Source organism: Rhineura floridana, chromosome 5 (assembly GCF_030035675.1).
Source record: "Rhineura floridana isolate rRhiFlo1 chromosome 5, rRhiFlo1.hap2, whole genome shotgun sequence".
Taxonomy (NCBI): Eukaryota; Metazoa; Chordata; class Lepidosauria; order Squamata; family Rhineuridae; genus Rhineura; species Rhineura floridana.
Genome location: NC_084484.1, coordinates 60,347,503 through 60,373,556, shown reverse-complemented (window position 1 = coordinate 60,373,556; position 26,054 = coordinate 60,347,503). Strand labels below are relative to the sequence as shown.

The 26,054-nt window shown below is 40.9% G+C and overlaps 1 protein-coding gene across 11 annotated transcripts in view; it reads right to left on the bottom strand.

Annotated features, from left to right (window-relative positions):
* Nucleotides 1-15,369: 15,369 nt before the first annotated feature.
* CRACDL (CRACD like) overlaps nt 15,370-26,054 on the bottom strand; it is a 112,642-nt gene continuing 101,957 nt past the window's right edge. For 8 of the 11 annotated variants that reach the window (XM_061626891.1, XM_061626880.1, XM_061626882.1 and 5 more), the window contains 4 exons: nt 23,465-23,560; nt 22,288-22,481; nt 19,829-19,976; nt 15,370-18,736 (listed from right to left, as the gene is read on the bottom strand). In XM_061626891.1, coding sequence (XP_061482875.1) covers nt 18,594-18,736; nt 19,829-19,976; nt 22,288-22,481; nt 23,465-23,560 — 581 coding nt within the window. In that variant the 3' untranslated portion in view covers nt 15,370-18,593. The remainder of the gene's footprint in view (nt 18,737-19,828; nt 19,977-22,287; nt 22,482-23,464; nt 23,561-26,054) is intronic. The other 3 variants (XM_061626883.1, XM_061626884.1, XM_061626881.1) reach the window with 2 other exon arrangements.

Genomic DNA, 26,054 nt, shown 5'->3' with positions numbered 1-26,054 from the left:
AGTATTAAAAGGTAAGACAGTGCATGGAGGGGTATGTATAATTTAATTTCCAACCCTCATTTCCTCCCCCTGCCCCAAATTTGTGGGTAAAAATTTGGTGCAGCTGTATTCTAAATATGATTCCTGGGGGCAATATGCAGTCAGTCCTGTTTGTACAATGGGGCATGGAGAGAGAGCAGAACAGAGACTCATATGGCAGTAAGACAAGATATTTCATGGTCAGTGAGAGTTTAAAACAGAGTCAAACCAGAGAGCAGGAGAGTAAATCAATATCATCATGACAATAAGCAGAACAGAACATACGAAGAGCCCTGCTGGATCAAGCCAAAGGCCCTCCTATTCCAGCACCTTGTTCTCAGCACGGCCAGTCAGATGCCTGCAGGAAGCCTACAAGCAGGATCTGAATGCAACAATGCTTGAACTGCTGGTGATTCCCAGCAATTGGTATATATAGAAGCATACTGTGTCTGGCACTGGAGGCAGAATATAGCCTAATTAGATGAAGAATTTCAGGCAAGAGGGGACAAGCATGAGAAAGGGTGAGAAAAAAGAGCAAGCAAGAATGTGGCAGTAGTAAATACAAGAGTGTTAGCAGCTTTAAGAGAAAGAGAAGGGAAATCTGATAGGTGTTACAAATATGAAGGTGACAACATTTAATAATTGAATGAATATGAGGAAAGAGAGGAGAAGGATCAAAACAAGAACCATGAGGTTACATTAAAAAAGCCCTGCTTGGTCACACCAGAGGCCCGTCTAGTCCAGCATCCAGTTTCCCCCAGCCTCAACTAGATGTGTCTAGGAACTTAACAAACAGGACATGAGCACAGTAGTGGCCATTTGTTCCCCAGCAACTGGTATTTAGAGGCATGTTGTCTCTAATATTGGCAATAGCATACAGACAACATGATTAATCATTGATAGCCTTATTCTCTATGAATTTGCCTAACCTCCTCTTTAAAGATTTCCAAGTTGGTGACCATCAGCGCTTCTTGTGGTAGCAAATTTCAGTCTAATCTATGACTCCAGGTTCTAACATCATGAGAGAGGAAAGACAGCTTCTCTCCATCCACTTTCTCCTTGCCATGCATAATTTAATATACCTTTGTCATGTCCCTCTTTGCTCACCTTACAGATAGGAAGAGTGAAAGAAACAGCAGAATAACTTAGTAGAAGAGAATGTAAGAGTCAAGGAAAAGGATAAGAACAGTGGTGTTTTTTTAATGGAGTCCACTTTTGAGAAATGAGAAACCATTCAAGAGAGAATAGCAGAAAATTCATTACAGTTAAGCTGAGGGTCTTGTACTTCAGAAGAAGCTTTGTGGCTTTTTTCCTTTCTCCTGCCTGTGTCATACGTGATTAGCATCTAAGTAATCAACACCCTATTCAAGAAATGACACTCTCACAGAAGGAAAGTAAACTCTACTTTTCCTTGCCTCCATTTCAATAAAGAAAATAAGAAAGCATACAGATGAACTCAAATTGTTTATGCTGTCCTCTGATTTCTGCTCTGGGCTTTGAAGACTAGAACACATCTCAGTAGTTTCAACTATTTTTTACCTTTTGTAAATTATTATGCTGATGTGCATATTCCCTACTCTGTCTGGTTATCTCTGTTTGAAAATTATGTATACACTGGCTTTTTTGTCCCCAGCAGACCATTTACAGAAGGCAGCAAACTGAATGTATGTTGTCTTCTAACACCAAGGTCCCCAGTGTACACAATAAAACCAATAAAACCAAGTCATAAAGTTGTAAATTGCTCCTCATCATCTGAACAGTTTGACATACACCGTTATTACAAGGAATTGTCACAGGCTGCCCTATGTTTCTAAAGTTTTTCACAAAATCAAATTAAAGATGGACAGAAAAATGTTCAGCTCTGTTGATATATCTTTGTTTGCTACTTTATTGGTACTTTTAAAATACAATTTTCCATCAACAACTGCTTAAAAATGCACGCTGCACATAAATACGGTTTAAATCATTAGGAGTTGGGGGGGTTCTCAGGCAATGTGGGCTTAGACTGTAATCTTAGCTCCATTTACCTGTGACTAGGAATGGAGGAGAAATTCAGTTTGGTTCACATTTAAAGCTGGTATAGCACAGTGGGGAGGAGAGCCTGGCTGGGACTCCAGAGTCTGTGAGTTCAAATCCCTGCTCATGTCTCCTGGGTGTCAAGGGCCAACTAAAGATCACCCCCACAGTGAAAGGCTCAGGGGTTACGTGCCCTTCCACCTGTGCAGCCATGGGCAAGCTGCTTAGTCCCAAGGAGCCCAGTTGCCCCCCAGCTGGCAGTTGTGGACAAGTTAGGGGCTGGCTTGTGCAGCTGTGGCAAGCTGAGCAGGCCCTAGCCAGCTGGGAAGGACTAGCCTCAGAGGGAGGCAATGGTAAACCCCCTTTGAATACCGCTTACCATGAAATCCCTATTCATAGGATTGCCATAAGTTGGGATCGAGTTGAAGGCAGTCCATTTCCATTTCAAAGGCATAACTACCAAATCCACACTCTGAAACAATGCGTGAACTGAAAGAGTCACCCTTCCAAATTTGCACTTATATGAATGTTGCAATGCAGTTCTCCATCCAAGTTATGTGTACTAAAATGCATATACTAGGGTAAAGGGTGCATAAAAATGCATATTTTGGTGAAAATGTACAAAATTCATTATATTGAGGAAATTGTTTTGCAAAAATGTGTATATTAGGCAAATTGCATATAAAGCAAATTGCATGGGTGTGTGTACTAGGAGAAATCTGTACCAAAATGCTGATGAATTTTCATGAGGACTTTAAAAAAATCGCTCTCAGATGTGGAAATGTGAAAAATTGAGCTTAACATTGGGAAAACGAGAAATGGAGAAGCCATCATTGACAGATTTGCCCATCCCTACCTGGAAGGAAGCTCCATTGAATTCAATAGGACTAATTTCAGAGTAGACATGTTTAGAATTGTAGCCTTAGTCTTGAGCTAGGCTGCACATTTTGGATGAATGTTGTCCAATGTGTGTTTGCCATTGGGCCCTCCCCCCTCTTGAAGAGTTGCCTTAACTCTTTTGCAGCAGTGGTGACCAGGAGGATGGCAACACATGTGTGTTTTGTGCAGGCCTCCTAGAGTGGGTACTCTGGAGATTTTGCCATCTTGAACAAATGGCACCATTCCTAGAGCAGCTGCTCTTAGGAAGCTCTTGGGCAATATACAGGGTGAAATCTTCTTGGAGATCCATACCTCCCCCACCCTGCCAATAGCAAATTCTGTTTCTTAGAGCAGCATAAATGCATGTCTACAGCCTAAAATAGAACCATTTGAGGTCAACTGCTCTAGGAAGCTGATGTGCAATGCCCCAGTGATGCCATGGTGGAGGCACTCTCCTGCCATAATGCTGCAAGTTTAGTTAGCAGGAGTTCAGCTGACCAGATGATTATGGCAGTCAGGTGGCTTAGCCTTTTTGCTTTAGTTTCATTGGTTATAAATGTAAGCATTTTGAAATGTCCAAAATTAGTGTATCTCTTTAAAAACTGGGAGTACTTTCTTCTTCAAATACAATACAGGAACTCATGCATTGTGCATTGCAGATTTTTGATGGGATATTTAGTTTTGTGGGTGCCATTGGATGTATTGGCAGTATGTCTTATGGCACCCATAAAAGTAAATATCCCATCAAAAATCCACAATGCACAATGCATGAGTTCCTGTATTACATTTGCACCCTTATTTTAAAGTCTTGGGGTGATCTTACATCAGGGCCATTATGGGAAATTAATTTGACAGACACAGCTGCTCAGGACTGCACAGACCAAAGAACTGGGCATTTTTTGAGGGGTGGGAAAGTGTAGGTCACACATCAACAGTGGGCCCTGCTGGGGCCCTGGCAGTTGCCCAAGCGTGCCAGATGCTGTCACCAGCCCTCATATATCTGTATATACATCCCACTTGCCAATAATAGAGCTATTTAAAATGTGAAGGACCAGGGACAAGCAAGATCAAACATTTAAGTGTAACTGGCAGGCAGAGTTACAAACCAATTAACAAACCACAGCTGAGGTTGGTGAAGTGCCAGAGATGACAAATTTGATAACTACAGAAGCTGTGTTGCCAGCATAATTTATGTCATGATTATGATTCCTCTGTTCCTGTGATTTATAGCCTTGAAAGGAACAAAGCTACACTTTATAAAAAATTGACACAGACATGCTCCATTATCTTCGGTACTCCAGGTGTATTCTTACACAAGCATTCAGAAGGGTTGAGAAAATATGCTTATGTACCATTCAAAAATTCATGGCTCAAGGTGCCTCTTACTATGGCCAGACAGAAGTTTATTCACAAACTACACATTTTTAAAGAGGCACATTATGTCATTAAGAGTGAATGGGAGGAATTTCCATTTTTTGAACCGTTAGGAAGTGTTCGTTTTAATCATGACACAATAGTCAGTATAATAATGCATAGGCAGAAGAACTGGTAGAAATTTACTTCACACTTGTAGAAGAGGCAAAGATTGCTATTATCAAAAAGTATTGCTGAAACAAATCAAACAAGCACCACTAACATCTTCCTAATCATGACTAATCCTCACTTTCATAACCTCTTAACTCATCTCTAAACCATCAGTCTGATTCCCTCAGGTCTCTGACTGAATCTCAGGGTGCTTCCAGACAACCTGTATATTAAATATCCATCCTGATTTCTTTGCAGGGAAATTAGATGACATTGGTTGTATGAGCATTCATTCTGTTTTGTTTGTGGAGAGGTTAGATGACATCAGGTCAAGCAAATGTCATCCCACTCTTTCCAGTGCATTTTCGTGCCACTTTCCTTATTGCAAAAAGTCTGATCTTTTGGGGAAGTGGGTTTGTTGCTCAAGATTTCCCAATCAATTATAACTGCACAACCTGAATTTGCTATGTGATTGAATTCCACATGAAAATAGTGATAGTCTGGAAATGCTGTCACTCTCTTTCCTCACTTTACCTCAATTCGCCCTGAAAGAGTCTGTGGGTTGGTGGTTCCCAAGTTCAGATAATTGGTCAGTGGCCTACTTTGGATGGGGTCGTACTTCCTCTGAAAGAGCAGGTCCATAGTTTGGGGGTGCTCCTGGATCCATCTTTGTCGCTAGAGGCCCAGGTGACCTCAGTGGCTAGGAGTGCCTTTTACCAGTTTCAGCTGATAAGACAGCTGTGGCCATTTCTGGACCGGGTAACCTTGACCATTGTTGTCTATGTACTGGTAACCTCCAGGCTGGATTACTGTAATGCGCCCTATGTGGGGCTGCCCTTGAAGTTGGTCTGGAAGCTGCAACTGGTGCAAAATGTGGCGGCGAGACTGCTCACTGGGGCAGGGTATCGCCAACATGTCACCCCGCTGCTGAAAGAATTGCATTGGCTGCCCATTTGCTACTGGGCCAAGTTCAAGGTTCTACTTTTGGTGTACAAAGTCCTATACAGCTTGGGACCAGGATACCTGAAAGACCATCTTATCCCTTATATACCCAGTCGATCACTACACTCTGCAGGTGAGGGCCTCCTGCAGATACCATCTTATCAGGTGGTCCATTCTGCACAACACAGGAAACGGACCTTTAGTGTGGCAGCACCTACCCTGTGGAATTCCCTCTCCTTAAATATTAGGGAGGCACCATCTCTGTTATCTTTTCGGCGCTTATTGAAGACCTTCCTCTTTCAACAAACCTTTTAAATTGAGACCTTGTCCCAGTCTGTGTCTGTGTTGGAATTGCTTTTTAATGTTTTTAAACCTTCTTTTTAAAATGGTTTTAACCATTTTTTAAAAAAAGATGTTTTGAAAGCTTTTTAAAAATGTTTTCAAAGATGTTTTCTTTTAATGTATTTAAAGGCGCAGAGAGGTAAGCAGCGGTAATGCAGCCGAAGCTCTGCTCACAGCCGGAGTTCGATTCCAATGAAAGGAGCAAGTCAAATCTCTGGTAAAAGGGGTCAAGGTCCACTCAGCCTTCCATCCATCCGTGGTTGGTAAAATGAGTACCCAGCATACGTTGGGGGGTAAAGAAAGGCCGGGGACGGAACTGGCAATCCCACCCCATATATATGGTCTGCCTAGTAAACGTCGCAAGACGTAGTGCGAGTCATTTCTGACTCTTAGCGTGACAAGTGCGGGGACACCTTTACCTTTTTTAAAAAAAGTCTGTGTTTATGATGTTTTAAGTGTTTTTAGTGCTTTTGTTTGCCACCCTGGAAGGAATATAAATCAAATAATAAACAAATAAATAAATACATTCGCTCTGAGACCTGTACTAGAATAAATTTTGTTATGTCAGCTTGTTTTTATTTTAGAAGCAGCAGGCTTAGGGGTCTGTGATATTCCATACTTTCGTATTATATTCTTTCATGCATTTATATTCTTATATATTTGGTAAGTAGTTGTATTAGAATGATTATGGCAAGTGGTGAGTGTTGGGAGCAGGGCCGGCTCCAAAGGACAGCCAGGTGGGGCCCTGGCCGAGGGCCCCATGGCCCAAAGGGGAGTAGTGCTCCCCTTCCGCAGCAGGTGGATCGCAGGGAAGGAGCTGCCCACACACCTGCTTGCTCTTTCTCCATGCCTGCCTGCTTTCCTACTGCCCCCGCCTGCTCTCCCTCCACCCCACCTGCTCTCCCTCCACCCCACCTGCTCTCCCTCCCCATCTGCTCACTTGCTCGCCATCTCCCCCTGCTTGCTTGCCCTTCCCCTACTTGCTTGCTCTCCACACTGCCCCCCACTTGCCATCCCGCTTGCTCACCCGCTCACTCGCCTGCCATCCCACCAAGCCCACCTGCCCGCTTGCCGTTCTGCCCCCCTGCCTGGTATGTAGGTAGGTGGGGGCATGTATGCATGCGTGTGCCAGGGCTCAGGGCAGGCTGGTGCCTAAGGGCCCTGGGATGCCGGTGCCCAAAGGCCCTGGCATGCCGGGGATGGGCCCTGGCTGGGAGGGGGAAATGAATTAGTAGAATGTTGAAGTGTGCTGGATGCTGATTGGCTGCATCACTGAGAGTGAGAGGTTTATATTTGAGTGAATGACAGTTTGGCAGTGAGACTGATTGGGTTTGTTGTGGGGTTTGGGTTGGAGCTGCATTGGTATGGACAGAGTGACAGCTTGTGTAGGTTTTACATTGGTTTTTTATTTTGGATTTAGATGGTGAAAAGGTGGAGTTACTATAGGAATATTATAATGTGGGTTGGCTAAGTAGGATTTTAAGTGTCTAAGACAGCATTTCCCAACCAGTGTGCCTCCAGATGTTGCTGGACTACAATTCCCATCTTTCCTGACCATTAGCAATGCTGGCTGAGGCTGATGGGAGTTGGGGTCCAACAACATCTGGAGGTACACTGGTTGGGAAAGGCTGGTCTAAGAAACAACCAGTAACTAATGCGAATGACCAAAAGACAATTAATGAAACCATATGCTTATGAATATAAAGTGAACTTATGCTTTTTAAATACATTTGTTCTTAAATAAATGTTTTGTTTCACACACATACATGCCTCATCATTTAGGTATGCGAGGGTAGAATGAATCCCAAGGCAAGCTTAAATACGGCCATCAGGTCTTCCCCTTGATGAGAGGCTATGTTGCTGTATGGCACAATGATGAAATGACGCTCTCATTTGTTTGAGCCTAATAGTTCATGTGTGCAAGCTGCAATTCAAATGGATATTGTTCTTTCCCTTTGTGTGAATATGTGATGTGCAGAAAATCTGGACTCTGAATCAGTGTGGTAGCTGTCATTCCGCCATAGGATTACGACACCTGGAAAACAGCAACATGCAAGTGACATAATTTTCTCCCTCCTCTGTAGTACAGTCATATATGCTGTCTTAAAGCCTGGCTATGGGGCTGAGAGCTAGACACAGAGAGCTGCTTGGGGGAAACTTCCCCTGCTAAGAATGAGCTAATGATGGTTGGCAGGTTCTATCATCTAATGGGAGTGAGTTCATTGGACACTAATGGGGTTCATCCTTGTTCACTCGTTCATGCTATTGGCATTAGGTACCATTCCTTCCAATCTCTCCACCCCCACCCCCCGCATTCATCTGACCCATGCAAAGAGTTAATTAGATAGGATTAATTTTGGTAAGATAAGAGGAAATAAGGAGATATTGTTGAGATAGCAAAGTGTTTAAAAGTTTCAGCCAAGCAGTGGAACAACCAAATAATGTTCTTTGTCTTATCTGTGTCCTAGACAATGACTTCTCTGAGTACATATGGTACATGATTATTCCATTGTTCTGTGCTTGCAGCCTTGGGAAGAACTAAGAAGTCATTCAGCTAGAGAATAGATAAAACCACCAGTCCAATCAACAGTGGGAACTGCTACTGTGAAAAGTGGCAGAAAATTGCTTTTTCACTCAATAGCATCTATTTTTGTTAAGTTTTCTTTCTCTTTTTTCTCCCTCTGCCCCAATCAAACTCAATTTCGAAAGCTTACCAATGAACTCCCGCTGAGCACAATAGTATGCTCAGAACAAAAAAGTTGGAAAAGTTCTTTGTTCTTTGACAAAATAAGTCAAAGCAACGTATGCATAACCTTATCCCCTGCCAGTTGTTTCATGCTCGGTTAAATTCTATACCTAAAAAAGCAGCAGGTGGTCTACAGGGGGGGAAATGTGGAGTCTAAGAAAATATTTGAAACTAGGAACCTCTGTTGAAATCAGCTGGAGGCACTGTTCAATTTCAAAAGGGTCATGTAACTATCTGCCTGTACTCAGAAGACCCCCTTTTCTATGCTCCATGATAGACTGTGCTCAGTTGTAGAGCCTGTATTTCAGGAAACTCACTTGGGTTTTCACCTGAAGCAACATAACATCAGCAAAACAAATATAGGATGCATTACCTGAAGCTTTTGGCACAAAGGAGATGCCATACAGTCAGAAATGCACCATAGGGCATATTTACTCACAAATCCTGCTAATGGCAACTGTTCCCTATGACCCAATACCTGGCTGAGAGAGAGAGAAAAGTAGTAGTATAAAAATGATTCCACAGAGACTAATTTTTATCCTGAAGCTGCAGGGCTGAACCACACAAGTTGCATAAGATCTTCTTTTCTTCCCACCTACTTTATAGCAGCTGCAACATGGTCCAGTTGTGATCAGACCAGTGGCACTAGAGGAAGGGAGAAGTAACCCTTTTCCTTGCACCATTTTTTAAAATCTTGGGCTGGCAATTATTGTGGGTCTGCCCTGGTGAGAGCAGGGAAGTGTGGGGAGTGTGTAATTTTGCTCCACCTTTTGGTGTGAGCTTTGCCTGGGGGAGGTAGCAGCAGAAGTGAGAGTGCTGGAGCTGCCTATGTTAGCTGTTTTAGTTTTTATTAATATTTAAGAGGATATTTTATCTAATTGTTACCTGTGCTGCTGTAAAATGTGGATTTATTTATTGTACCTTTGTAGTTGACTTTCATTAGTGGTATTTTTAGGATGCTGTAAACCACTTAAGAGATGTTATTTGAAATGTGAAGTGGTATATTTATCACCTAAATAAATAAAAATAAAATATATTAAGAGAATTAGCCTACCTCATCAGAGCCAACATCAAACATCTAGGCTCATATATATGAATGTTTATGCTCCAATATACTTGTAAGCCTTTAAGGTGCCCCAGAACTCTCTGTTGGATTTTTGTTTTTTAAACGTGTACAAAATTATACCCCCACTGATGAGAACATTAGTAGTGCTCCAAGGACATGGCAGTGATTTCACTGCACTGTGCTCCAAACATGGCTCTTGAATGAATGGATGAGGTTTCTGATCTGCCTACCCTTTCTCCTTGATACATAGATTGTAAGCATTTGAGCAGGGACGTTTCTATTTCAGTTCACATTGCAGTACTTTAAGTTCAATACCAAATAAGTAGCCCACAATGCACTGCCTGTAGTGATTAGAGAGTCTTCTCAATTTAATAGCTCATGTGTTTTCTCTCACTCCCATTAATCTTCATTAAAGCATTTCCTAAAGTGCACTCATTTTGAAATACAGAATGGGCATAGTTAATAACATTGATGATAAATTCCCAGAATTCAGCAGGTTTCTCAGCTGAAAATGTATCTCATTCTTGCAGTCAAAGGCTATAGTATGGGAATGGTTTCAATAAACTAACAGGACAGCAATCATTAGAATGCTAAATGTACAGTACATAAGACTGACAAAGCATCTGCCAAAAAACAAAGGAATTGTCAGTTCATGTAACAAAAATGGAATACCAGTTACTCCTGCCTCTGGTAATAAGAGCAGAAGAGGTAAGTGAAGAAAGAGATAACAATTGCAAACCTAAATGAAGAAATCTAGTTTCCATATTTGCTTTGCCCTGAAGAAAGTTTCCATAGAACACATTGAAGCACTATTTCTTTGGATCGTTGTTCCTGAAAAGAGGAAATAATCTAAGGTTTTCCTGGATGACCTCCACTTAAGCTGTTTGAGAGCAATTCACAGATAGGTGTTCTAGGAATAAAGCCAACGTACATAGAGAAATGGAAAATACAAGCAAAATGTAGACGTTGAAAGGTCCTGTAACAAAAGGGCAATGTAAGAGTCCTCAGAAAATACACAATTTTTAAAAAATACTTGAAGAGAAACCGTGTTTACCACAAATATTAAAAGAACAAATCAGAAAGCAACAAAACATTTGTACTGTAGAACCTCACAAATTTCCCCCTTCCCCAGTGATTAGCAGAAGCAAGGGACTCTGGGTGCAAGCATTCAAGCTCAAGGTTTTTGTATTATAAAGGCTACAGCCCTATGCACACCTAATTGGGAATGTCCAAGCAAATGCAATGGAAATACTTCTAAATAGACATACTTGACTCAGGCAGTCTGTCTTATTTGGTGGACATAAATTTCTTAATAAATGCCATATTATGTCTTTGTCTAGTGGTACTTTCACTTGAGTGTTTGTGAGGCATAGAATCATAGAAAAGTAGAGTTGGAAGGGGCCTATAAGGCCATCGAGTCCAACCCCCTGCTCAATGCAGGAATCCAAATCAAAGCATTCCTGACAGATGGCTGTCCAGCTGCCTCTTGAATGCCTCCAGTGTTGGAGAGCCCACTACCTCTCTAGGTAATTGGTTCCATTGTCGTATGGCTCTAACAGTTAGGAAGTTTTTCCTGATGCCCAGTCGAAATCTGGCTTCCTGCAACTTGAGCCCATTATTCCGTGTCCTGCACTCTGGGACGATTGAGAAGAGATCCCGGCCCTCCTCTATGTGACAACCTTTCATGTACTTGAAGAGTGCTATCATATCTTCCCTCAGTCTTCTCCAGGCTAAACATGCCCAGTTCTTTCAGTCTCTCCTCATAGGGCTTTGTTTCCAGTCCCCTGATCACCTTTGTTGCCCTCTTCTGAACCCTTTTCAGTTTGTCTGCATCCTTCTTGAAGTGCGGAGACCAGAACTGGATGCAGTATTCAAGATGAGGCCTAACCAGTGCTGAATAGAGGGGAACTAGTACTTCACACGATTTGGAAACTATACTTCTGTTAATGCAGCCTAATATAGCATTTGTCTTTTTTCCAGCCACATCACACTGTTGGTTCATATTCAGCTTGTGATCAACGACAATTCCAAGATCCTTCTCACACGTCGTATTACTGAGCCAAGTATCCCCCATCTTATAACTGTGCATTTGGTTTCTTTTTCCTAAGTGTAGAACTTTGCATTTATCCCTGTTGAATTGCATTCTGTCGTTTTCAGCCCAATGCTCCAACCTATCAAGGTTCCTTTGAATTTTGTTTCTGTCTTCCACGGTATTAGCTATTCCCCCCAATTTTGTATCATCTGCAGATTTGATAAGCATGCTTTGTACCTCCTCATCCAAGTCGTTAATAAAAATGTTGAAGAGCACTGGGCCCAGGACCGAGCCCTGTGGTACCCCACTTGTGCTGCATGCAAAACATCTGTGCAATCTTATGCATGTTTCTTCAGAAGTAAACCTCACAGTGTTCAGTGGGTTGTTTGACTAATCCCCATATAGCAGGTATGAGGAAGCTTTGGCCCTCCAGTTGTTGCTGAACTACAACTCTCATCATCACCAGCAAGCATGGCCAAAGGTCAGAGATGATAGATGTGGTTCAGCAATAGCTGGAGAGACAAAGATTCCCCACACCTACCTTAGGCTGTAAACACACTAATCAAAGTGTTTCCATTAGCCACACCTGGAGGGGGAATGAGTTGATCTGCCGATCAGTTGCAAGGTCTCTTTGAAGCTGAATTTAAAAAAAACAAACCTCAAGCTGCTCCCACCAGGTTTTTACAGTAAAAAGGGGTGGGGTTTAACTAGCATTGTGTGCCTCCATTTTCAGAAGAGAGAGGTGGAGATGCACTGGAAACGGCAGAACAGTGTGTTTCTATCCTTACTGTCTTATGGTAGTAAATATTCCACCCATGTTGTCCTCCATCACTCTTGCAAACCAAATGTCCTAATTTAACAGTATTTAGGATGGCGGTCCAGACCCAGAGCAGTGTAAGGTCAAGGCAAGAAGGGGTATAAAATAATTTTCTGCAGTGTTTCTGTGGCAGGATTTCTTTCACTAGTGCTTTTTCAGTAGTTCATAGAACAGCACCATTGTGCTTATATCCTTTATGCTAGTGGTAACATTGGATACATCTGTCTCTTATTTTCCCACATAACCTTATAAACTAAGCAGTATGCCTAGGGAGAGATGTGGCAACTCTAAGATAGTCTGCAAGCCTATTCCAGACTACTGTTGGAAGTCCTCTTCCACCCAAGTTGAAGTTTTATAAATGTGGGGTAGTGGGGTGGAGATATGGACCGTTCCATCTCTTGTACAACTTTGGTTTGCACCATGCTTGAGCCTGTTGTGAGAAACTGTATGCCTTATGTTTTGGACATTAAGAGGAAAAAATCAAGACTTTACAGCACTGTTCTTTAACCTTGGGTTCCTAGCTGTTCTTGGACTACAACTCCAGTCATCCCCAGCTAGCTTAGCCACTGGTCAAGGGATCATGGGAGTTGTAGTCCAACAATATCTGGGGACCCAAAGTTTAAGAGCATTGCTTTATAGCAGTCATTGTGCCTTGAGTCATGCATGTTTCAAAATGCCTCCCATTTTCTTGTGATCTTACTTACAACTGAGATGCATGTTCAAACGTCCAGTGTTGAAGCATTGCAACCACTTTGCAGTTTGCTGTGCCTCCCATTTTCTTGTGATCTTATTTACAATTGAGATGGGTTTTGGATTACCAACCTTGTAGCAGTACTGAGCGCTGGAACATGCTCTCTATGTGAAGTTATGTGAGTTTAATAAAGCATGGGTGACAGTGGCCAGATCTCTGTTCTCCAGGAAATAACATAATCAGCAAATAACACATAACCTGTAGGGAAAAGCATCCATTGTCACAACAGTCACCTAGGCATCCAAGAGCAGTTGGATTACATTATATTCCCAGACAGTAAACCTGCTCTGTCAGGAACAGAGTGTAATTATCTTGGTGTAATTCCACCAAGGACAGCAGACCCACTACGGTCAGAGCAAGCAAACCACTAATCATTACTGTCATGAGCACCGTGGAGCAGTCCTGGAGGGATGAAGAAGAACAGGACGAAAATACAGAATAGGACCTGGGGGATGGTCCTATTAACTTGCAACCAGGAAATGCTGAGACAGTAGGCTTCAATACTTTTGACAGGGACAGCTCCTCCTCCTTAGCTCCATTTACAATGGAAGGAACGCCAGCTGATCAGGAGCACGTGCCTTCTTCTGACCTTCAACCCCCCTTCTTCTCCCAAAGTGCTGCCACCACATGCACCTTCTTTAGAGGAGGAGGATTTCGATGAAGTGCAAGTAGAAAGAGCCTGCTCGAACTGACTTAAGGCTTGTAAGGGCGTGGGTCTAATTGTTGCGACAACAACAACAAAAAGACAGAAGCAGAAAAAATGCACTAAAAATAAAGGCAAAACATTAGCCTTTTAGGACCAGAGATTCCTATTGCCTGGTGCTCAAACAACACACCTATCAATCACAACTCTGACTTCACTCATTGGCTAATGACACTGAGAAGCAAGAGCAGCCAGGCTGTCTCATTTCACATAAATTGGTTAGAAGGGTACCTGCACATTTTGCTCCCTAACATTCATACTAGGAGAGCTAGAGACTTACTTTTTTTAAAAAAATGAAAGCTCAGAGTCTGATTCACCTGCTGGGGGTGCCACTGAAGGCATCAGTATTGCCATGGTTGCTGATCCCTGACATATACTGTAACAGGGTTGTTGAGGGTCAATGAGACAACACTCAATTCATGTAAGATATTCAATGAGATATTCAATTTGCCCAGATAAGTAATCTGTTCTAGTGGGGGTTGCACTCCCCCTAAAAGATTATGTTTGTAGTCTGGGCATGTTCATTGATCCATCTTTGCCACTGGGGGTACAAATAGCCTCTGTGACCCAGGGTACCTTTTATCAGCCGAAGCCTAACTGTAATCCTACCTAGACAGAGAGACCTTTGCTTCTGCTATCTACACCCTAGTTACTTCCCACTTGGACTATTTCCCACCTGGGAGGAGCGCTCACATGTGTACACATTCCTATTTTGTGACAGTTTCCTCACGCAAGTAGAAAGAGCCCACCCAAATTTACTTAAGGGTTTTAAGGAGGGGTGTCTAACTGCTTCAACATCTTAGCTTTGAGTAGTCATGTTATGCTGTGTAGACATGCAGAATCTTGTGTGACCTGGAAACTGATCCATGAAATGCTGTAAACAAGTTTTTCATTAAACATACTGGAGAAAAATACACCAGTGAGTCTGAGACTGATTCCAATGGGCTTGGCCAGGCCAATTACCATCTTTAGCCGGCACTTATATGTCCACATAAATATATGATGGTCAGAAACCCAGTTTTAAATTAAATGTATATTTTAGCCAATGTAGGTTTCACATTCACTTGATGGGCAAAGGAAAAGGATTATGGAACAAACATCCTAGCAGATTTTCACTGGAATGCAAGAACAGGGCAGCAGCTTAGCGGCAGAGCATCTGGTTTGCATGCAGAAGATTCCCAGTTCAGTCTCTGGCATCTCCAGGTAAGGCTGGGAAAGACTCCTGCCTGAAACCTTGGGGAGCTGCTGCCAGTCAGTGTAAATAATACTGACTTAGATGAACCAATGGTCTGACTTGGTATAAGGCAGCTTCTAATGTTCCTAACTCTTAAGGAAGAATGACAGGGCATGTCCTGTGTCTTTCAAGCACAAGACTTATCTATATGATGCCTAAACAAGGCATCTTCCTTTGTTCCTGTGGATGGTGCCCAGTATTTGTTAACACATTACAGAGTCAGTAATGTCCAAACAAGATACTCTGGACTTAGAGTTTATTGCAGTTCTCTATTCAAAACATTAAAAATAATTTAGCTGAGATATTAAAAAATTGGGCTGCATTTCTAAACATGGATGACTAACAATTAAGTCCTATTGAGCTTAATAGGATTTTCTATCAAGTAAACATGTTCAGGATGTGCAGCACATTACAGATATGAAAGTTAGGAGAAGGTATAAACATTACATGAAAATGTAAAACTAGAAATGGTGCAAGACAACATCTAAACAGCAATTACAATCTTTTAATACAACACACAATTAAGTTTACATATTACAGAGCTATTTGGAACCAGAAGCGTTCTCAGGCTAAAACCAGTCTTGCATTTTCCTCCATATGCTATAGAGTTAATACACGGTACTTAATTTTTGCCCAAGAGAAAAAAACCTCTACTACTTCTTTCATTAATTATTTTATTGCAATTTAACTAGCAGTTACTTGCTTTAGAGATGTAGCCTATGACTGACCTCTGCTCTTATTTCTTTAGAACATATGATAGAATATGTAGTAGCATTTGTTGTAGATACTTAACATCAGAACAGGATATGTAAGCCACTGTAGTGCTCTGGACACTGGGCATACAATTTAAAATTACTTAACAAGGTTTTTCCTGGTAGTAAATATAAAATCTAAACCATTTTGTTCAACACAGATACACAAATGTTCTCCTAGCATGTTGGAATAAAGTCCAGTGTTAACTATAAGCCAGTATCTGAACAACTTCCAAAAAATAAGGGCATCTTTAAATATACATTGAACATGTTGAGAGTCTAGAGCTCAGTTCAGACACAACAGGAAACAATGGTTTCCACCTGGACAAATGAACCTGGACAAATGAACCTGGACAAACCTCAGGCCCGCACACAACACCCTCCCTTTTCTTTCACAGGCCAGGAGGAAGAGATCAAAAGCATGTCTAACTCTGAATTTGTGAAACTGTGATTTGTTTACAGTATTGCTAGCAAGAACAAGCTAGGATCAAACTATTATTTCTGACCTGTTCTCACTAACTTTAATTTAAAAACAAACGTGGAAGCTTTCTACAGGGTGTTCAGCAGTATGTGTACAACAGCATTCTTGAAATTATGTAGTCCTAGTGATTTTTGATAAGTTCCAATGCATCACTGGTTGTTCCTTTGGTCGTTTGTAATAAGAATGTTGCTACAAAATCACCAAAAACATGCACTTTGAGTGGGCATTCCTGTGTAGGATGCTCGACTCCAAAATCATGGACTTGAGACACATTAAATACATTTGGAAACACACCCTACGTAACTTGGAGTTAAAACAGCTCAGGCAAATGGTGATAATAAACCAACATGAAAACACACATGTAACCTTGCTCCCCAATTAACTCTTGAGCCTTGCACATGCAAAGCCACTGATCTAGTGCCTTTTTGCAACACTGCAAGATACCTTACAACTTCAGCTGATATCAAACCTTCAGGAATACTGAAGACACTAAAACTGTAGCTTATATATAAAACTGAAGAATTATTTTGTGGCCCCAAAAGGTATTGTACATGATATCCCACTGGGTGTATTTTATCAAACATCAACAGGTATTTAAGGAACACAGCAGATAAAAACTCCAACATTATATTACACACTAACAAAATCCTAATGATCACCTGTAATGTAATTTAAAATGTAGATTGAAAATGCACGCATTAAGAGGGCAGAATTAAGGCCATGCATCCAGGAAACTTTGGATCATCAATGTGTACACTGAAAGACATAAGTAATATTTTCTCCTATGTTAGATAAACAAAGCTTGCGAAGTATCTCATTTTAAAACTAAACATAGAAAGCAACTAAATTCCCCACTCTTTCCTTTCTCCTTAATATGGATTGCTGTTTTGTTTCTTCACTGCTGACCCTGAATCCAGGAGCTATGCATTTATTCATGGGCCAACAGTCCCAACTATGCAAATAAGGAAATAAGTAACACCAGCCAATTTTGTCTATTTTCCACGGTGATATTATACTGTATATGTGAAATTGGAGAAAGGGATTTTTAAAAAATAACTGTGCAAAAAACTTTAAAATGTGTGAACTCTGGCAGGCGTTATGATTGCCCTTCAATATCATGGGTGAAGACATTCCTCCACAGTGTTAGAGCAGCAACAGAGCTTTCTATATTAGAGATGGACAGGGCTACAAAATGGAGATTAGATCATAGCCTAATAATTCTTGACATGGATATAGTTCAGGTGCGGGTAACCTGCAGCCCTCTAGATGTTGTTGAAGTCCAACTCCCATCAGTCCCAGCTAGCATGGACAATGGTCTAGATGATGGGAGTTGTAGTCTGGCAATATCTGGGAGGGCCACAGGTGCCCCATTCCCAATGTAAATGAACTCATCAGAATGATTTAACATTATAAACCATGGGGCTGTTCAGATGCTACTCCCTCTGGACTGCTAAATGTGGCAAAATCAAGAGCATGCTCTGTCCTCCAACCCTCACTACATCTAGAAGACAACAACTGCAATAGGAGATACTGGATTTTTGAGTGCAAGCTGTCCCTGTCTCTCTGACATAGAACCTAGAGTTCAAATAATTGGGGGATGTCTTCTAGTGCAGTCATGACCTTCTTAAGTGTGGTCAAGGGGTAGTAGAAGAAGTGCATTAACCTAACAGTTGGTTCTGATCCTATGGTGTGTAGAGGTTTAGGGAGTGGGAAGAGTTTAGTGACTGAATCAATCCAGAGAATAAACTAGCGTTCTAGCCTATCTCCATACTTATTCCATAATGCTATCTGTTTTTCATTTTCTATAAACCTATCATTCTCATTTGTATTGCATACAAGTATGGGAAGGAATTCTTGGTATATTCCAATGTAGCTATATAGCTTTTAAAAAAGGAATTTTGATTGGAGGATTAGTCACAAGGTAAGAAAATAATGGTTAACCAATATTTAGTAAATATTCTAAATGTTTATATGTAACAAACTATTTTGCAGGGGAAAAATAAATGAAGATACAAAATAAGCAATATTTCCTGCAACAGAATATTTTCCAGCAAGAAACAAACAAACCTCTGCAGTGGCTTTCTAGCATAATCTTAATTGGTACACAGCAGGTTAAGCGTACAAATATGTGACCTACAATTTTTAATACTCTTCCTCCATATTCTTGTATCACAGCCTTTTTGATAATCATAGATTTCATCACATTTAAATGATCTCTATCCATTCAGTTAATTTAGCCTGATATTTTCCCTCCTAAAATAACAACTACTATCCACATAAAATACTTGCTCTATTTTATCCTCTGAGGCATGTCGCTCCAAGCTTGAGATTTCTTTTTGGCAAGTTCCATCCATGAGGGTTGATCTGGGGAAGAATGACTGATCTTCTTAAGTGACTTTATATCTTCTTTTTCAATCAGCACTGAAGACTGAACTGTGCAGAAAACAAAAAACATCACGTACTAACGGTATGGCGCTCAGGAATAACAAGCAGGATTTTTGTCCTATCAGCTTAATTAACCATTATGGTATTGAAGTACCATTAGGCAATGCTGAAAAATATTTCCTACCCATGATGAATAACCTACTAATAAAATTTTTATATCTGCAATAACAGTTATTCTGTAGTATACACTAGAGCTAAATTTAAAGTGCCCAATTCATTACATGCAACATTTGTAGGGATCACTTTCTTGTTTTTGCTACAGGAAGCATTCAGTCAGCATGTGTGATATAGAATACAGAAGCAAACCTGCAATTTTCCCTGCACTCACTAAAGTGTATACTGGAACCAAAGCCAAGCCTGGCTCTCTGATAAGTGTCCCCGTATGATATACACATTTGCAAACATGTTCATCACATCCATTTGTATGGTTGAAAAATATAAAATGTGTAAAGTGGCCTTCAGTCCCACCAATAGAACCTGAGACAGACCCAGAACTTTAAGGTTTTACTGCTGGTATATAAAGCCCTAAACATTCTAGGACCTTTTTACCTGACAGACTGTCTTTTCCTATATCATCCTTCTTGAACTCTTACATTATCTAGTGAGGCCCTCTTGCAGGTGCCACAGACCTTGGAAGTCCATTTAATGAGTACTTGGGGCAGAGTTTTTAGGATGGTGGCACCCACACGTTGGCATACATTCTCCCTGGAAAATAGGATGGTGCCAATAATTTGTTCCTTCAAGTGCCTCCTTAAGAGTTTTTTTATTCAACCAGGCTTTTTCAGGGTAGCACTGCTGGACGTGGTTTATGATGGTTTTCTTGACGGATTTAATGCATTCTTATTGTTTGAACTTTGTATTTTATTTCTGTCTTTTTTTTTTACACCACCATGATATTTTTGAATGGTGTGCGATTTATAAACTTTTAAAATAAATAAAACCTGCAGTATAGATCAGATGCAAGTTGTAGAAATGCCCAGTCTTGTAAACACTTAATAAAAACTGGAAACACGGTTTGTGTGATGAAAGAGACTGTACAGCCTGGATCTGTGTCAGTATTTTCATGGCTTTTTTTCATACCAAGGTTATGATGTGACAGTAAGCTGGCTTTTGGCAAAGATTCCTGCACATCTGACTTAGCCTCTTTTTTCTGTTCTTCAGAAGAAACTGTGGGTGGGAAAGGCAAACATGTGTTCCGGGTGAAATCTGTCTGTTGCCTCACTGCTTCCTAAATAAAAAGGGGAAAGAAAAAACACCATAGGACAGTGCTATTCTAAATAATTCAGTGGGAAAGAGAATCACAGTAGGGTTTTGACAGAACACAAGAAACTCTGCAGCAGACATGGCTTCCCTGCTCAACCATGGAATAATCCTGTCATATGTCCCCCACACTTGCCCTGTTTATGCCATCTCAGCTGTAAACACTCCATAAACATTTCATGTTCTATGGACTCTTGAAGACTGTAAAACTGTTTGGGGGATTCTGAATTATGCATTAGAAATGCTTGGAGATAGGTTGTAGAAGCCATGGAAATTATTCAAGGCATTCCGCTCCAGTTTTGATTGTGAGGACAAACACAAACCAAGCCTGGCAGCAAAGAGCTTTCCATGGATATGGCTGAGCAGCAGTGGCCTCTGTTGTTCTGAGATGTGACACGCACCTGCACTTATCTTTGCTCCAATGTTGTTTTTAGCCAAATGCAGCCTCAGGGAGCTACAGGTCTTAACATAGGAACAGTGACAGGAAGAGAAGGGTAGCTTAACCCTTTCCCCTTCAGCCATTTTCTGGTCAAAACTCTGATTTCCTCTAAGCTAGTTTTACTCCCAGGATAACAATATCACTGTGTGCTGATAATACCTGCTTATTTCTCTGTCAAAGAAAAGTAGAGAGAGCGCAGTAGAAAGGCATGCACACATTGCTAAAATAAAAAATAATTTACCTGCATGAGTTACTTATGTGAGTTTGATAAATCATCTTCCTGTACACCCAAACCTGCATGGGATACTTTACAGGAAATTCTGCAAACCTTTTTTTCCTGGACGTTATCCTTTGGAAATGTCAAACACAATGGCATGTAACCAACTTTCATGCATTTAAGTATTAGTCATCTGGCCAAAGTTTATTGTGGCCTGGGATCTGATTCAGAAGTAACTTTTGGCACATAAAAATACAACTATAAAACCTGGGACACTAGTACATTTTTTCTCCACAATTTAAAAACTGCATCATTAAGTATTACAATACAATGTAGAAACATTAGTTTTATCAGGAAAGGAATATTGATAGGGTGAATCCTTGTTTTAAAAAAGAAGCACTACCATTTCATGTTGTATGTAGTGTATCCAAAGTTCTACATTTTGATCCTGGTGCTGACATTAAGCATTGATGCTGTTTGTGTCTTAGTTCATTTTTCTGTACACTGCCAAGTCCTCACCAAGATTTATGGTTACATAAAAATGTAACTTTTTGTTTTAGAGGGGGAGAAAAAAGGTTTCCTTTAAATGACTCATAACATTTATGTGTACGTGAGTCTTTGAGCCTGTAAATTCTTATGCTTTCAGTGTCTGTCATCAAATGTGTATGCTATTAATGACTTCCATTCTCAACACCAGGGACTTTTAGAAAGAAAAGCACATTCCTGTAACTAGGTATTTCATTAGCTAGGCTTTCAAGGCATGCTCACAACTGAAACTGAGAACAGTATTCTGACTTCCCATAGCTGTAAACTGAACAAAGAGAGACAATTTGGTTGTAATGAATGTTTGATTTTAAAATGGCTGCCTTCTGCTGTCAGTACTGCAACAACTTTCCCAAGTGATGCACTGGAGATTAAAAAGGTATTCTTTGGGGGGCTGTGTACAGATGTTTGTTACAGTCATTCTAGTAACTTCTCCCATAGTATTGATCTCTTCCTAGTTGTTTTAATTCTACAAATCTAATAGAGGTGAAGGGAAACACTAACATGGGAAAACTTTCTCTTAAAAAAGCCCTTCATGGGAAATATGTGCTCTATTGTTGAAGGAAACCCACCTTCCTAAGGAAGAATTGAGTTTTTTTATTAAAGGGGTCAAATATTGTTGGGTTATTTGCTATAGAAGGACAAAGGTGGGATCACCCCTTTTTTCTGTAAAAGAGCTATATGAACGCTCGTATCACATGAGAACTTGCCCTTTACAGAAAGAAATCCACACCACACACTTAAAAATACAAAAAAACCCTGCACGGGTCTGAGAAAAGCAGAACCATGTCTAAAGATGCTTGCGGAATTTAATCTTTGCAAATTCCAACACAAACTGCTGTGATGCACACTCCCCATACTAATGTGTGCTTCAGAACTTAAGCTATCCACCAGCTTTTACACTGCTGAATGGCTCAAAACACGTTTGAACAATAGCAGCTTCTTGGTGTGCACCTGTCAACATTGACTGAATTCACAGAAACAGAACAACTGTAACAGACAATAAGCACAAACAGGCTAATGCAAAGGGTGCCACTGCAATGTCACACACAACATCAAGCAGGGATGCTTATGTATTACCTCCATTCTCTCCTTTTCTTGTATTTGTTTTTCTGCAACAGCCTTATCCAGAGCCACCAGCTTCTCTTCTTTGCTAAGTTCTTGTCCTATGACCCTCTGCTTTTGCTTTGCTATGGTAATCCAGGATGGCATTGTCTGGCTTTCAATTCCTCTTGCAGAGTCTGCAGCAATCACAGGAAAAGGCACACTTTTCTCTGTTGAGAGAATTTGGAAAGAAAGTTATCGGAGAGGGAAACTCACCCTGTTGTTCTGTCATCTTAGAAACATTCATCAGAAGTACACAGTGATAAAGAAATCTTTCTTTGGGAACCGCAGAAATGACCAGCAGCCAGGGAGAAACTTCTACACCGACACCTACACCCCCCCCGAAAGCTGCTCTAAGACAAAGAGCTTTGTCAGAGTCTGCAAGAGAGAAGATCAGAGAGGCCAGGCTCAAAAATCCAGAGCTGACAAATACTGAGAAATGCAGAGCAGCTCAGGAAGAAGTTCATCAAATAGGAAGGCACTTGATATACCATGGCTGTAGCTGCCTGGTCTTCATGAGGCCCCAATTATACAAAGCCAGAAGAAGTGAGAGGAGGAAGGACACCAGAAGATTTTGTCACTGCTTAGCCTAGACCTTCCTAAAAAGGACAGCACTTTATATATTAGCCATTTATGACATGGACTCCCTTCTAGATGTATTATTATGTAGCTAGATAACTTCCAGAAAGATATGACAGGTAATAGCTACTGTAGCAGGAGATTTTATTCTCATTGACTGATTCTGATTTAGTTGTATGTCAGAGGTGGGCAGAAGGCAAATCAAAATGTTCTTGAAAATTGCTGGGAGAAATCGGAGTGAGAAGGATTTCCAATTTTTAATTTGTTAAACAATGGCACAATCAAAATTACCCCCCTCCCCCCAAAAATCATATTGCTGAAACAAAGAAAGCTCAGGTGGCTGGGGGAAGGTAAATCAGGAGTGAATTTTTATATGGAAAGATTGCCTGTCCATGATGTAAGGCAGGGGTTACCAACCTTTTTGGACCAGAGGGCACATTTCAAATTTTGAGTGTGTGCTAGGGACATCAGTCACAAAATGGCTGTCATGGAGGTGTGGCATAACACAAAATTGGAGAGTAGTCATGATTAAGCTTTCCCCATAATTGTATTTCCGTACTAGAAAAGGCTTCACCTGTTGAATTTCTGTCTACTATACAACGGTTAAAGGTATAAGAACTCTTGTTTTTCCTCAGTGTCAACCCTAGGCTGCCATCCTGGATCCATGTACCTGGAAATAAGCCCCATCAAGCACAAAGAAGCTTACTTCTGAGTAGACATGTATATAATTGTACTGTAAGTTAACTATACAGTGAATTCTTAATGAGTCTCTGGTCTTTAGCTCCTGCAAAGCAGGAGACATGCTTAAGCCTCTTTGCTAAATTTTCACATTTGCCTTTTGTAGGGAGGGGGCTCCTTGAACATTCATCGACCCTTATTGTGTAATAGTATTTGCAGAAAATAATTTCTAGGCACTACCTGATCTCAAGCAAACCCAACACAGGAAAGATGCATCCTGGTTGTGAGGGAAAATAAACGGCAAACTCTCCATAGACGTCCCAAGGACAAGAAAAAGTGCACTAATAGGGAGGGCAAAAGCAGCTCTTTAGGACCTCAAGGATTCCTATTGCTTGGCTTCCAAACAACTCACTTATTAATCCCAGCTCTGACTTCATTCATTGGCTAATAACTCTAACAGGCAGAAGCAGCCGGGTAGGCTCATTTCACATAAATTGCTTAGAAAGGTATCTGCATAGTTTGCTCCATAACTTACTTTCTAGGAGGGCTAGAGACTAACTCTTTATATATATATATTAAAGCTCAGATTCTGGGCTACCTGCTGGCCTTTGCAGGTGCTATGGTGCCCATGGGTGACAGGCAAGCAACGCTTGTTGTAAGGCCTGAGGTTCTAGATTGGGCTTATGGCAAGCTTTTCTAAATGTGGTTCACTTTTGCAAGCAGTGGCAGAGGCTCAAATGCACTTTAACTATAATTTGAGGGATGAAGGTCATCTTCCCATTTCTCTCAGAGACAGACTCTGCTTGTCACACACGAGGAGCCTAAATGGAGAGTGAATATTTTCGAGCCAGGTTCATGGAGAACAAGTTCAGACTAGTGTAGAACTGCTATTTTGTACACTACTACATAACTTTAGGGAGGTTCAGTGGCTTGCCAGTAGCAAACTACTTATACAGCCAGTACACTAAAAGCACATGTTGAGCTCAGACTGAAAACACAATCTTGTTGCAAGTTAAATGTTTGAATGAATTCACTTCCTTTTTGCACCTTTATTACACATGTAGCTCTCAATTTCCACTACTTTAGGCATTTTAACTCACTGCATTAAGGTAGCTTTTCAATTTGTAAATGTATTTTAGCACCTTTATGAACTGGTTTCATAAGCTTGCATCTGTCATGAGTAAAAGCTTACAAAAATATTTCAAAACATATCTATACTTGCAGTCTCTCTCTCTGTGATCAAATATCAAGAGAATTCAGTTGTACTCAACAATAGGATCAAGAGAAGTGTTATCTGCTACAAGATTGTTCTCTTGTATCTTGGAGTCATGATCTAGTACAAGCCAGAAAAACATCTAACACTGGAAATAGCATCCACAAGTTTCTGCTAAAATGAATGAAGACACTGTGATTTAGTCAGCAGGGAATTTGTGAACAAGCTTTGTTAGGGCATAAGGGTATACAAGGCTACTACACAGAACAGTAGAACTGGAAGGGGCCTATAAGGCCATCGAGTCCAACCCCCTGGCTCAATGCAGGAATCCAACTAAAAGCATACCTGACAGCTGGCTGTTCAGTTGCCTCCTGAATGCCTCCAGTGTTGGAGAGCCCACCTCCTCCCTAGGTAATTAGTTCCATTGTTGTACTGCTTGAACAGTTAGGAGGTTTTTCCTGATGTTCAGCCAAAATCTGGCTTCTTGTATCTTGAGCCCATTATCCCATGTCCTGAACTCTGGGATGATCAAGAAGATATCATAAACACCAGCCTGTTTTTTTTTTTTTGAGATCTCATAGTGATACCCTCTTAACTGTCCCACATCTACCTAGAATGGAATATCTAGTGAGATGTGATAGGGCAGGGCACTCTTGATTGCAGCACCCCAGTTATGGAATGCCCTCCTCTTGCAGATTCAGTTTATACTAACCCTATTGGACTTTAAATGCCTTTTGAAGACTTATTTACCCATGCATTTGGTTGAAAAGTATCTTCCTTCCTTGATGAGCTGTACATGATTTTGATGTATTGCTATGGTTGCTGGTTTAGTGCGTGCACACTCGCACATATGCACATATGCTTTGTTACCTGCATTTTTAACTTTATTTCAAAGAACTGCCTCTGTAAAATCAGAAAAATAGTCAGTACAGTTTTAGTAAATTCAGTAATTCTCCAATCCCCTACCTTTATTTATATTTAAAAAACGATTCATCTTCCACCCTCTCATGAAGTATCAGGGAGATGGACAACAATATGTATACAATAAAATAAAATCATTAATATGACTGGGTAGTCAAAAGGTTTTAAATAGCTGCATCGGCCGGTCAGCAGCAAAAGTCAAGAGATGCCTGAAAGTCAAAAGTGAGGATGCCTGCCGAATCACAGCTTGATGAATATTCCACAGAATGGGAGCAGTGATACTAAGTGCCTGACATCTGGTTAAGGCCAATCAGGGCTCTGTAACATGGGGGACAGCTAACAGTGCTCCTGC